Source organism: Euphorbia lathyris, chromosome 7 (assembly GCF_963576675.1).
Source record: "Euphorbia lathyris chromosome 7, ddEupLath1.1, whole genome shotgun sequence".
NCBI lineage: Eukaryota > Viridiplantae > Streptophyta > Magnoliopsida > Malpighiales > Euphorbiaceae > Euphorbia > Euphorbia lathyris.
In genome coordinates, this window is record NC_088916.1 from 71,017,473 (window position 1) to 71,030,179 (window position 12,707).

Here is a 12,707-nt window from a genome sequence, read left to right on the forward strand (position 1 = left end):
TCCTTCCTTAAGAAGTTGTCTTCTTCTTTTTCCTTTTTTTTCTATGTTTATTTTAATTATTTTAATTATTTAATAAATGGAACGCGGAAAACGTAAATCGAATTTATTTTCTTTCCATATTCAGATAAAACAAAATAATTACTCAATTGAAATATAGAATAATAAAGATGATCTTGATGGTTACAGATTCGAAGGATCAGGAGAGATTCAGCCGTAAATGAGCTGAGCCACCTGGCTCAATAAAAAAATTTGACTGTTTTCGATTTATAAATGAATCGAGTTTAAATGCGATTTTAAGATTCGATTTATAAATGAATTGAGCTTGAATTTTATCGGTTTAAAATCTCACGACAATGTTTGGTTATAGATTCGTAAATAGACTCGTGAACAAGCTAAATTATAACGTACATGAAAAAACTTAGTTCAATAATAGATTCTTGGAGATTTAGGATATGTTTGGTTCAATTTTTAGCTAATAATTGTTTTGTTGATTCTTAGCTGTTTGGTAAAATTGTGATTAGTGGTTGTTGTAAGCATTTAAAATATCTAAGACAAATAATTTGTTAGTCCCTAAATTTTTATCTAAGACATTGTTTAGTCCTCGTATACTAAGGCCTTGTTTGATAAAGCACTTAATTGCTTAAATTAAAATATTAAGCACTTAATTTAATTTAAGTGCGTTTGATAACGATTATTTCTCCACCACTTAAATTGGTTAATTAAGTTAAAAATCACTTATTTTGATAAGTCAAAATATTTAACTTAACGTTTTAAGTTAAACATTATCTACTAATATTTTTATAAAAATTATATCATTCAATATTTTCAGCACTTATAATATTCAGCACTTAAAATTCAGTACTTATTTTTTCAGCACTTAATTTTCAGTTTTATCAAACAGCACCTCATACTACAATGTTTAGTCCTCAATTTTTTCTTATCAAAAAGAAAATCCTTAATTTTTGTTCTATTTAATAGGTTTAATCCCTTAGCCCTTGTTTGAGATGAGGTTAATGGAAGTAAATGAGAGTAATGGAAGGTTAAATATCAGGTTATTATTGTTTGTGAGTTTTTTGTGAGAATAAATGAAGGTTAATGGAAGTTAAATGTTTACTTCATTTAATCTCCAAATTTGGGATTCATGGGAATAACGTAAAGTTTATTAAAAAAAATTATCTTCGCAGAGTAAAGTTAACTTTTATTCCCTTCCAAATTTAAACTTTCAAACAAAGTTAAACTTTTAATCTCATTTACATTCTATAAACTCCCAAACTAGATTAATTTTTAACTTACATTTCCATCACTTCCGTTCTCTTTCCATTACCTCTATTAACTCTTACCTCCGTTAACCTTCAAACTCCCAAACAAAGACTTAACCCTTGTTTGAGATGGGGTTAATGGAAGTAAATTAGAATAATAGAAGGTTAAATATCATGTTAACCTTGTTTGTGAGTTGTTTTAAGTAAAGGAATGTTAATGGAAGTTAAATGTTTACTTCATTTAACCTCCAAACTCTAACCTCCAAATTGGGGGTTAATGAGAGTAACGTAAAGCTCATTAAAAAAATTTGGGTAAATAATTTATTAGTCCTCATTTTTTTTACCTAACACACTGCTTAGTCCCCTATTTTGAAAAACACATTATAAAGTCCATATCTTTTGTCAATATTAACCATTTGGTCATTCTGTCTAGTTTTTTTAGATTTTTAACCAAACATATCTTAGCTTTCAGGACAACCATAGCAGATATAATACGGTCATGTTACTCTGTTATTTTCTGTCTGCCTGTTTATGTCAAATATAACGGTTAAAAATCTAAAAAAGAATAGGCAGAAGGACCAAATGGTTAACATAAATAAAAGATAGGGATCTTATAATGTATTTTTTAAAATAAGGGGACTAAACAGTGTGTTAGGTAAAAAAGAGATGACTAATAAATTATTTACCCAAATTTTTTTATCTCTGCCGAGCAAAGTTAACTTTCATTCCCCTCTATATTTAAATTTTCAAATAAACTTAAATTTTTTAACCTCATTTATATTCTATAAACTCTCAAACAATGTTAATTTTTAACTTACATTTTCATCACTTCTATTCCCTTTCCATTACCTCCATTAACCTTCAAACTCTCAAACAAAGGCTTAGAGACTGAATTGTTTAATAACTCAAATATGTAAAAAATTAAGCTGTTGAATAAAACCAAATTAAGAACTAAAAACTGTGTTATTAAAACACAATGGCTAAATAGTGTGTTAGGTAAAAATATAGAGACTAATAAATTATTTACTCAAATGTCTAATATGGATATGTTTTAAATTAATCAACAAATAAAATAAAAAAATAAAAATTGTAATACACAAATTAATAAAAATAATCTAATCTAATCTAAATTTTTTTCTTCCCTTCTTACCAAAAAAAAAAAATAAAAATAATCTAAATAATTAAATAAAAATAAAAAAATTATTTCTTGGATGAAGTAAAACATTATTATTTCGGAGAAATGTGTTTTATGGAAATAAAAAATAATAATTTTGTTAATATTAAATAAATACAAACAGCTGCTCACGAAAAGTTTATTTTCTGAGCTTTTCTGAAAAGTTGTTTCCATAAGAAAATGCTAATGGATGTTCTCGTATAAATCTAACCAAACGCTATATTTCCTGGGATTTGAAGTGAAACGTTAAATGCTCATCCGAAAAATTAAAACAAACACTCTCTTAGAATTTTAAAATTATTGATGAATTAAGATATTTATATTTTTGATAGTATTTTATTTGCTTAGCTTGATATTATTTTATTTGCTATAAATGAGTTCGTGCATGAACACAATAAACGAGCAATAAACGAATTATTCACAAGCAGTATGTTTATTTGTTCATGAGCTTTCATCATGAACTTGCTTATGAATATGATTAATGAATTATTCACGAAAAAATTTATAAACAAAATTAACGATGTGCTCACGGACAAAACTCATAAACAAAATAAACAAGTTACTCACGAACAAATAATTTCCTTTATGAACAAAGCTCGAATAAGATTTCAAACTCAAACCAAGCTTGAAGCTCGTTAATTTTCTGATGAGCCAACCATAAGTAAGCCAAACCTCTACTCAGAACGATTACAGCCTTTGGTCATTGTAAAACACCAAAATTAATTTTTTATGCAAAAATACTAAAAAATAAATATAAATTGAGCACTCGTAATCTTGGATATGTCAATGTCACTAAATAGTCTTTAATATGTAAAATTGTGAGAAGATAGAAAAAAATTTGTTAGGCAAGGTAAAAGATAGGAAAATGAGTACAGCAGAGGTATCTTCTTAGCCAAGGTATATTTAAGCCCTTTTTAGCAATGGAATGGATGGTTTTATTTTTTTAAAACTTTCTATTTTTCTATGTGCCTTTATGGTTTTTGCTTTTTCAATTCATTTTTCTTTGCTTACTTTAACAAAACCAGAAAATAAAATAGCAACGTATAAATCGAATTGGCTAAGAAATTTCAAAATTGCTTTGCATCCGATTCCAATGTGCAATTGAAATTAGTATAGTCAAATTAAAACTTTATTGGTTACAAATTAAAGTCAAAGTTTAGGAAATAGAAATTTCTAGTGATCATCGGCATGAATCAGCACAATGAAGTAATTAAAAACTTTAGATCTCCAAATGCTTGAATTAAGGAACAGAAAATTGTTGTAGAATCAATTAATCAATTTAGTCAAACATCAATTTATTGTAGAATCAATTAATTAATTTAGTCAAACATAAGTTTTAATATCAATTTAGTCCTTTAATTTGACATTTGAAATTGAATCCGTGCAAAATAACACATGTCAACCTAAGAAACAACACATATATCCAATAACTAGCGTGGAGCTAAATACCGCCATTTTTTTACTTATTATCGCTCCCTCTTGGACATTTTTACCCTTTGCATAATTTTGAACAAAAACTGAAATTCTCTCTGTAATTTCACCAAAACATTAATTTCAGTAGTTCTCGGATCGATTTGTCACCTCGTGTTTGAAATCATCTATTTCCGAAGTTCCCGGGTCAATTTTTTTTATAATTTCAGTTTATGCTTGGGAGAGAGGGTTTTCAAATTTTGTTCAAAAATATACAAAGGGTGAAAATATCCAACAGAAGGCGGTGATAAATAATTAAGGGGCGGCAAATAGCAATACCCAATAACTATCAATCATATAATGACAAGTGTCATTTCTCGACTGGTTTAATCATAAATGCCAAGTTGAAGAACCAAAGTAACACCCAAACTTAAATTCAGACTAAATCGATCCTATTAAAGAACTTTAGGGACCAAATTGCCCATCTGATCTAAAAAGTGGGCAAAAGTTGAAGATAGAAACAAGGAGTTAAATTATGCAAGTAGCATGGGAGATAAATCATTAAAACAAGCACTGAAAAACACAAGAAGATGGATATAAAAACCCAATTAGAACAGTCCACATTACTGGATAATGACAAGTTAAGCCCTAAGATAGATCCCCAAAACCCACAATAATACCAGGTAAAATAATATAATAACACATCCCAACTAGGAATAAGAACAAAACCAGACACAGTGATAAGATAAATAGAGTTAGACCTAAACATGTTAAACCAATGCAATGCTGCTCTCCCCGCCTGGGGGCTTGCGAACGCCGCCTAGGTAGTCCCGATGCTCTGCCTTCCCATCCGAGAATATGTCATTGCCACTCATCTCTCGCTTTTTTGCTACACTTAAAGATTTCTCAGCAGATGAAGGAGGAACATCTCCCTTGAATATGTCATTTCCAGATAGCTCGTTAATTTTCTTGTTGTAAATTTTCTTTGATGTCTTGAGTGGCTCTTCCCCAGCAATTTGTCCTCCAACGGGCTATAAAGTTTAAGCAGATTAAAGAAAAACCAGTTAGATGTAGATGACTTCAGAATAATAAACATTTATCATCATAAAAGGCTATTCTGCAGAAAAACTATGAAGTTCTAAGTGATAAATGGAGTGAATTAGGGGGCAATTAATGCCCGACAATCTTGATTTTCATAATATGATCAACCTATCTGCAAACTATATCTTAAGCAAATAAAGTAGCAATAAGTTGTTAGTCATAGCATACTTTCAGTCTCATTATGTGCTAGGATTAGAAACACAAGACCGATGCCACAGATCGGTATATTTTGCCTATGACAATGAATATTGCAATCTTTGCTGCGTAATCAATATAAAGGATTGAATCCCACATATTTGGTGGTTAGTACAAAAGGAGCAAATGGTTTGTTTGTGCACCGAACAAGCTCAAATTAGAAACTTTCTTAAAAAGTACTTACATCACGTGGAGCAGGTTCACCCAATTCAATGCTTTCTTTCAATGCCAAAGCACGCACAGTAGTTGGTCGTGGTAAAATTTCCGGAGGGGGTGCAAAGATGTCATGTCCGCTGAGCTCTTTGCACTTGGCATCAGAAAGCTGTTTCTTCAACCTGGCCTCCCTTTCTGCCTCGGTTTCTATAGTTCCACTTAATTCTCGTTGTTTTGCCACCTCAGGTAAGGTAATAGGTTTTTTGGGTGAAACACTCTCTTCTTCTCCAAATGAAATATGACTAATTCCAGCAAGTGCTTGCTAGCAATTACCAAACATAAATTATAAAAGGAAAATCAGTTCGCATATTTCATAATTCATCGTGGCAAATCTCATTGTTCTGACCTACAGATAATCATGAAACTTGGAAATGAAATGATATAGCAATTACCTGGTACATGCGTATCCCTGTTTTGCTATTTGAAGTAGGATTGGCACCACCAGATTCAGATTCATCATCTTCTCCTTTGGCTGCAAAAATACCACTACCAGTCATCTCCTTCATTTTGTACCCCGAACAAGGTTTCCTGAAAATGCAAAGTTGACATAATTCAGAAACCTTGTACTTAGAAAACATGATATCAAAATCTTGACCATAAACAACACGCAAAATGGGAAAACCTGGTTGCAATTAGACAAATTATATATCGATTTGTTTGATAGACTCTTCAATAAACAAGTATATATTGACACAACAAAATATAAAATATCTATGTTCAGTGACACCGTAGAAATATTAGCTGCCTGAGTGAAATTGCCTCCCAATTGATTACCTTTTTGTTAACAGCTAATGCAGCGGTACTGCATTAGGGGTGCTTTTTATTTTTCTGTTTCTTAATCTTTCCTAAGAGATAGACACTTTAAAAACTATAACACCTTAATCAGGATACAGCCACAATTAAACTGTTAATAAAAGATTACAGGATGAATGGATTGGACAAAGTTGACTGTAAACATGAATGTTTATGGAATTGAAAACTTGTTAAAAGAATCAAAAGTTTCAAGCCACGGAAAAACATTTAAAATCAAATATCAGGCCTGCATATTAATTATTCTTTCTGTTGTCAATCACTATGCTCTGCAACAAATTCCTAAATTGTGATCCTTGACTAACATACTAGATAGAATCTCAAATTATTATTAATCACTACAACTGATGATATTTAACTATACAATTTCTTTAACAGGGATCTAAACGAGGGCAACCAATAGGTTCAAATCAAACCCTGAGCCCAAATCAAATCATTCTCAAATTTCAGAGAATGAAAAATATTTGTAGCGAAGGAAAATTTATAAAGTGTAATCACCCAGACAAAATGAACGAAACAATTGTTCAAATCCAAGAATCAAACTAGGAGATCAGTTAAACTTCACAAGCAGATCAAACTAAGAAAGGAAAGAAGATGAAGCTAGAAAAATATCTGGAAAATAAATAATTCAAAGTCAATAAATTTGTCATCATAAATGACAGGCATAGAAAAGGATGCACCGATAGGTAGAGAAAATCATGAAGAGAAACGGACAAAAAAATATGGAGAGAAAAAAAACCGCCATAAGAAAACAAAATCAGTTTATTTGTCCGTTTATTTATACAATTTAAACCAAAAAATACAAAAACATTATTTATTTATTTTTAAAAGAAAATAAGTGAAAATAGCAGAAGCAGATCTTACCTCTTGTTCAAGCTCTCAACCTCCTCATCAGTAACTTGACCTCCAAAGACTACCTTACTGATCCCATCGGACGGCTAATCAAAATAGGCAAAAAGAACAATTAAACGATTAAATTCAACCAAGAATCAAAATGAAGCAGTAGCTGAAAATGGAAATACCTGGTGAGAACGGGCAGCAGAGCGAGGAGCGGAGCCGACGGCAGGAGAATCAGCAGACGGATTCTCAGACCAGACAAGCAGATCTGCAGTAGAAGTATGTGGTTTCCTCACCGGAGTGATCCTCTCCATTATTTTCTCTAATCGATTCCTCCTCCTTAGTAAAAGCAATACAAAATTAAAGATGAATGAGAACAAAAGCAATTCCCTCCCCCTACTGCACAGTGAGTGAGTGAGCTAGTTAGGTTTTTTTCAGCCGGAGAAAGAAAGGACCGATCCGGAGAAAACGACGAAGATAGGTTTTAGGTTAGGTTAGGTTAGGTTAGGCCAAGGAGTAGAGTATACTGATCTGGAAGTTTCTGCGTATTAATGGTGGTGATTTGATTTTTGATTTTGGGGATGATTTTGAGAGAGAAAGAAAGAGTGGCAGCTACTTCTTCTTCTTCTTTTCTAAATCTCTTTGTTCTGTTTTAAAAGCAAAGAAAAGAGAAATGAAAGAGAGGCGATTCTATTTATACCCGGTACCCAAACCTCTGGTTTTTCTCTCTCCTCCTCCAACACTAGACTTCAATTTGAATCTCGTACCGCCTACTACTCGAGGGTTTTATGCCTACCATGTGCTTGTGAATTACTGCCACCTGTCGGTTTTATTAGGCGTTTACTTGCTTAGCCGGTGTTAGGAGGATAATTGAGTTGCCCATACTGCCCCTTTCATTTCGAATCCTAAAAGCTCCCCAAACAAACCAGATTAACAGCTTCATATGCTTCTATCTATTTTTGGTTCCACCATTAAATAGTTTGGAAGTCGTAATGGCCCATGTGTAATTACCCACCCAATCTTTTTAATTCTTTTTTTGATTTACTAATGTTTAAAATCCATTTATTTACACTTTATAAATAACTTAAATAATGATCATATTTAGCAATTAATTGATTACATTAGTTGTTAGCTAATTACCTTCTTGGTTAGCAGATTTGACTAGTGGATTTTGTAAACTTATTTGGTAAAATTTAGCTGATGGCTAATAACGGTTTAAATAAAATGATAAATAAGGATATGGTAAAACATTCATTTGGGATTAAAAAAATATTAATTAGGAGTAAAAATATCCATAAAAAGAGATGGAGCAATAAGGTAATTGAAAAATCTCCTAAAATAAACTTTTTAAAAATTAGTTTTTTTTTACTAAATAAGTTATTTCAAACGTCTCTTCACCAAACACAACTATTAGAGGTTTCACTAGTCAAAACCTCTAAAGTGAAAAATTTGTAATCCTTGGCAAATAAAATTCCTCCTAAAGCTTAGTTGCTTTTATTGAAACTTAAGATAAGAATATTATTCGAGTTATCAAACCTGCTTTTGCAGAAAGCCCTATGGGTGTTAACGAGAAAGGTATATAAGTGTTAACGAGCCGCCGAACTGATACCGAACCTACGTAGGTTCGATATTATTGGCTCGCTAATATTTCAAACCGAGTTTGACCAAACTTTGACTAAAATAAACTTTTACTTAGTTTTAACCATATTTATCATTCATGCATAGAACAAGTACACATAGAGAGAGAACTTGGAGAGCGAGAAGTTGATTAGTCTTTAGCATAATTTAACTTTGAATTCTTAATTTTTCACCTAGTCAAATTCCTAAAGCAGTAGTTAAGTATTTATTTGAATCGTCTGGCGAATTATGACTAATTGAGAGTTAGAGTCTAAGGGCCCGTTTGTTTTACCTACTATTTGCTGTTTACTGTTACAGTTTGCTGTTTGCTGTTGTTGTTTGCTGTTGCTGTTACGGTTTGCTGTTTGCTTTTGGAAAAAACTGTTTTTCCAAAAAGCAGAGATTCTTTGCTTTTGTAAAAGGCTGCTTTTCGGGTATAAAAGGCAAACAGGAGACCATTAACCAAACACCTAATGCTGCTTTTCAATTGTAAAAGGCAAACAAGAGGTCACTAATCAAACACCTAAAACTCTCCCTTTTGAAGTGAAAAGGCAAAAGGAGCCTAAAAAGGAGCAACCAAACACCCCCTAAGGGTTTGATTGGATGAAGGGTTCAGAGGGGTTAGTAAGGGAAGGGTTAGTAAGGGTTGATAGAAACCCTTGTTTGGGAGGGGGAAGGGTTAGTAAGAGTTTCTACAAACCCATGTTTGGAACACAAAAAAATTAGAAGGGTAAGGGTTTGGAGGGGTTTTGAAGGGTTTATTTTTAAGAAATTTCATACAATTTTAAACCCTCCAATTTGGGGGGTTTGGAAGGGTTAGAAATTACCTTTCTTTCCCCTTCCTTCCCTTTCATTACCTTTCCCTACCATTCTCTACCCTTCCTTTATTAACCCTTCACTACCCTTCATCCAATCAAGCCCTAAGATTAATTAGTCTTCTTCTTTCTATTTTTTTACCACAATGATTAGTTATTTATTTTGAATTAAAGATTAATTAAATATATATAGTATTAAAAAATTATCGAATTTGTTCGTGAGCTTTCAAACCCAACTTAATGAAGTTCAGATACGACTTGTTAATTTCTCGAGCCAATCCCGAGCTCGAGCCAAGCTCACTCGAATCAAGCTTTAACCGAAATTTGACCCGACAGAACTTGAACAATTTCCAAACTTCCTTAGCTCATTAACATCCCTAGAAATGCCATTACCCCTAAGGTGGATGTGGTACATGCTATTTTGAAAGGGAAAAATTACTAATATATAGTGCTTACCAACAAAAACAAATAGTAAATAACAGTTCAACTATATAAACTTTTAGGGGTGTTTGTTTCGCGCATGGGTAACGGAAATGAATCTAAGAAAGAAAAACAAGCAGAAAATAAAGAAATGGTCATCAATTTCCCTGTCTGTCTGGTTTAGTTCTGGAAAGGGAAGGGTATATCCTAATACCTTTTGTGGCTGTTTGGAGAGAGGACATGGATAGAGGAACCTAATAATACAGTTTAGTCTTTATATTTTAATAATACATTATTTAGTACTTAACTTTTGTTATATTCAAAGTTAAATCCTTTAAATATTTGAATTATTAAACAATTTAGTAACTCTATTATATAATTTATAAGGAACTAAACTATTGTATAAAACAAAAGTTAATGATTATTAAAATACAAGAAGTATACAATATGTTAAATAAAAATATAAGGACTAGTAAATTATTTATTATTTTCATCAAACAAGAGTTGAGATTTGAATATTATGAAGGTCCAAAATAAGTTTTTGAGAGTTAAACGTTTTTTACTGAACTGAATTAACAATAATGATCAATTAATAAAATTAATAAATTATGATAAATTATATATATATATAATGATAAATTTTATATATAAATATAAATATTTATAATTATAATAAATAATTATATATTATGTATTATAGATAAATAATTATAATTATAATAAATAATGATAAAATATATGTATATTAAATTATAAATTATATATAATAATTATAATTATAATAAATAATGATGAATTATATATAAAAATACTAAATTATAAATAATATAATATATATATATAATATAATATATATATAATTATATTTATAATAAAATAATGATGAATTGTATATAAATAATGCTAAATTATAAATTATATATAAATTATAATAAATAATAATAAATTATATATAAATAATTATAATTATAATAAATAATGATAAATCACTGAACTGAATGCTACTGAACTGAACTGAAATTACTAATAATAAATTATATATAAATAAAAATAACATGACCTTATACATTGTTCGTAATTCGTTTCAACTTTAATTCATATAGTGAAAAAAAAAATAAGCATCAAAAGAAAAACATGAAGAATTATAAGTTATTAAAATTTATAATTTTTTATATTTTTATTAAAATTAAAATTTCATTATTTTCATAATGTCATATTTTTCTTAAAAAAATGATTTTCCATATGCCTAGAGGTCGGTGCAGAATTTGAAAATGATAGTAATAACAAAAATAATAACTAAGGAAAGGAAAAAGATAAGAAAAGTCCTTATTTGAGTTGTTTATGAATTTAAAAATTAAAAATTAATATGTTTCAAAAATTAAGTCCCTAATCGCAAAAAAAAATAAAAAAATAAAGGTCATTAATCATTAAAACTTCAGTTCATATCCGTAAATTGATAACAGAAATGATATATTGGCCTGTTTTGATTTGATTTTGATTTTGATTGAGATTGTTTTAAGATTTATTACTACTTTTAAGAAATTAATTATGGCGTTAAGTGGTTATTATCGAATATCCAAAATGATATTTTTTTCCCGATCATTCAAATTCAAGTCTCCTAATTCTGGTGCTTTGAGATATACGTTCAAATTCATATTTAGACCCCATTTGTTGAGGGAAAATATTGTGTTCTGAAAATTTTATGCAGAAAAAATATTATACAGAAAAATAAAAAAAATTTCTGTTTTGGCAACACCACTGGAAAATATTTTCCGGTGCTTGGTTATAACACTAGAAAATATTTTCCAACCACTAAATACGTGAAAAAACACAAAAAAAAACTGAAAATTTGTTAAAAACACAAAAGTGGAAAAATGCAAAAATCACGAAAAGTAAAAAAATATTAAAAACATGAAAAATGTTTTTTCACATTTTTACATTTTTTATATTTTCGTGCTTTTTCTCGTGTTATTAACGTTATTGTGTTTTTTTTTTTTTTTTTCATTTTTTCTTCATTTTTTTTTGTGTTTTCACATTTAGTTTTTCGGTTTTTCACGTTTTCTTTTTTTTCACGTTTTTTACACATTTTGTTACTTTTTCGTGTTATTCACGTTTTTTCATGTTTTTTTGTTGTATTTTTCAGTTTTTCGTGTTTTTTACGTTTTCATGTTTTGTTTGCATTTTTTGTCTTTTCATGTTTATCGCGTTTTTCACTTATTGTCACGTTTTTGTGTTTTTTTTTTTTTTGTATTTTTCACGTTTTTATATAATTCGTATTTCTCCACTTTTTCGCGTTGTTCATGTTTTGTGCCTTTTCAAGTGTTTGCTTTTTTTTTGCGTTTTTGTGTTTTTCACGTTTGTTCTCCTCTTCATGTTTTTTGCGGGGTTTTTTTCATATTCTCGTGTTTTGTAACGTTTTCACATTATTAATGTTTTTTCGTGTTTCATATTTTTGTATTTTAAATTTTTTAACGTTTTCCTTATTTTTCTCTAAACGCATATGTTCTGGGGAAAATGTTTTACCCTTTTGAAAATGGTAAAACATTTTCCCTTATTTCTTCATTCCTTTTCCATTGACTTACCATTTATTTTTCTTTGACTTATTTTTTTGCCCAAACAAACACTGGAAAATTGGGTACATTTGAACTACACAAATTTCTGAATGTAGTAAGATAAAAAAAATAAGCAATGTACATCTCCAAATCTCTCAATATGTAGTCAATCTTTCAAGAGGTGTGGTGGTGTTGATTGGAAAGCCAAATCCAACTTGAACTGCAGCATATCTAAGTCATCATTTCCTAGAATCCCCAAAGTCTTGATATCTGCAAAACCAATTGATGATGCTCATTAATTACG

General features: G+C 29.9%; 1 protein-coding gene across 1 annotated transcript; it reads right to left on the reverse strand.

Moving 5' to 3' along the window:
- Positions 1 to 4,392: 4,392 nt before the first annotated feature.
- On the reverse strand, positions 4,393 to 7,752 carry LOC136200841 (uncharacterized). Its single transcript, XM_065991317.1, has 5 exons — positions 7,185 to 7,752; positions 7,027 to 7,100; positions 5,745 to 5,880; positions 5,324 to 5,614; positions 4,393 to 4,874 (listed from the first exon to the last, which is right to left on the reverse strand). Exons 1-5 carry the CDS (start codon positions 7,311 to 7,313, stop codon positions 4,614 to 4,616), a joined length of 891 nt encoding a protein of 296 aa, XP_065847389.1. The 5' UTR covers positions 7,314 to 7,752; the 3' UTR covers positions 4,393 to 4,613.
- Between the last annotated feature and the right edge of the window lie 4,955 nt (positions 7,753 to 12,707).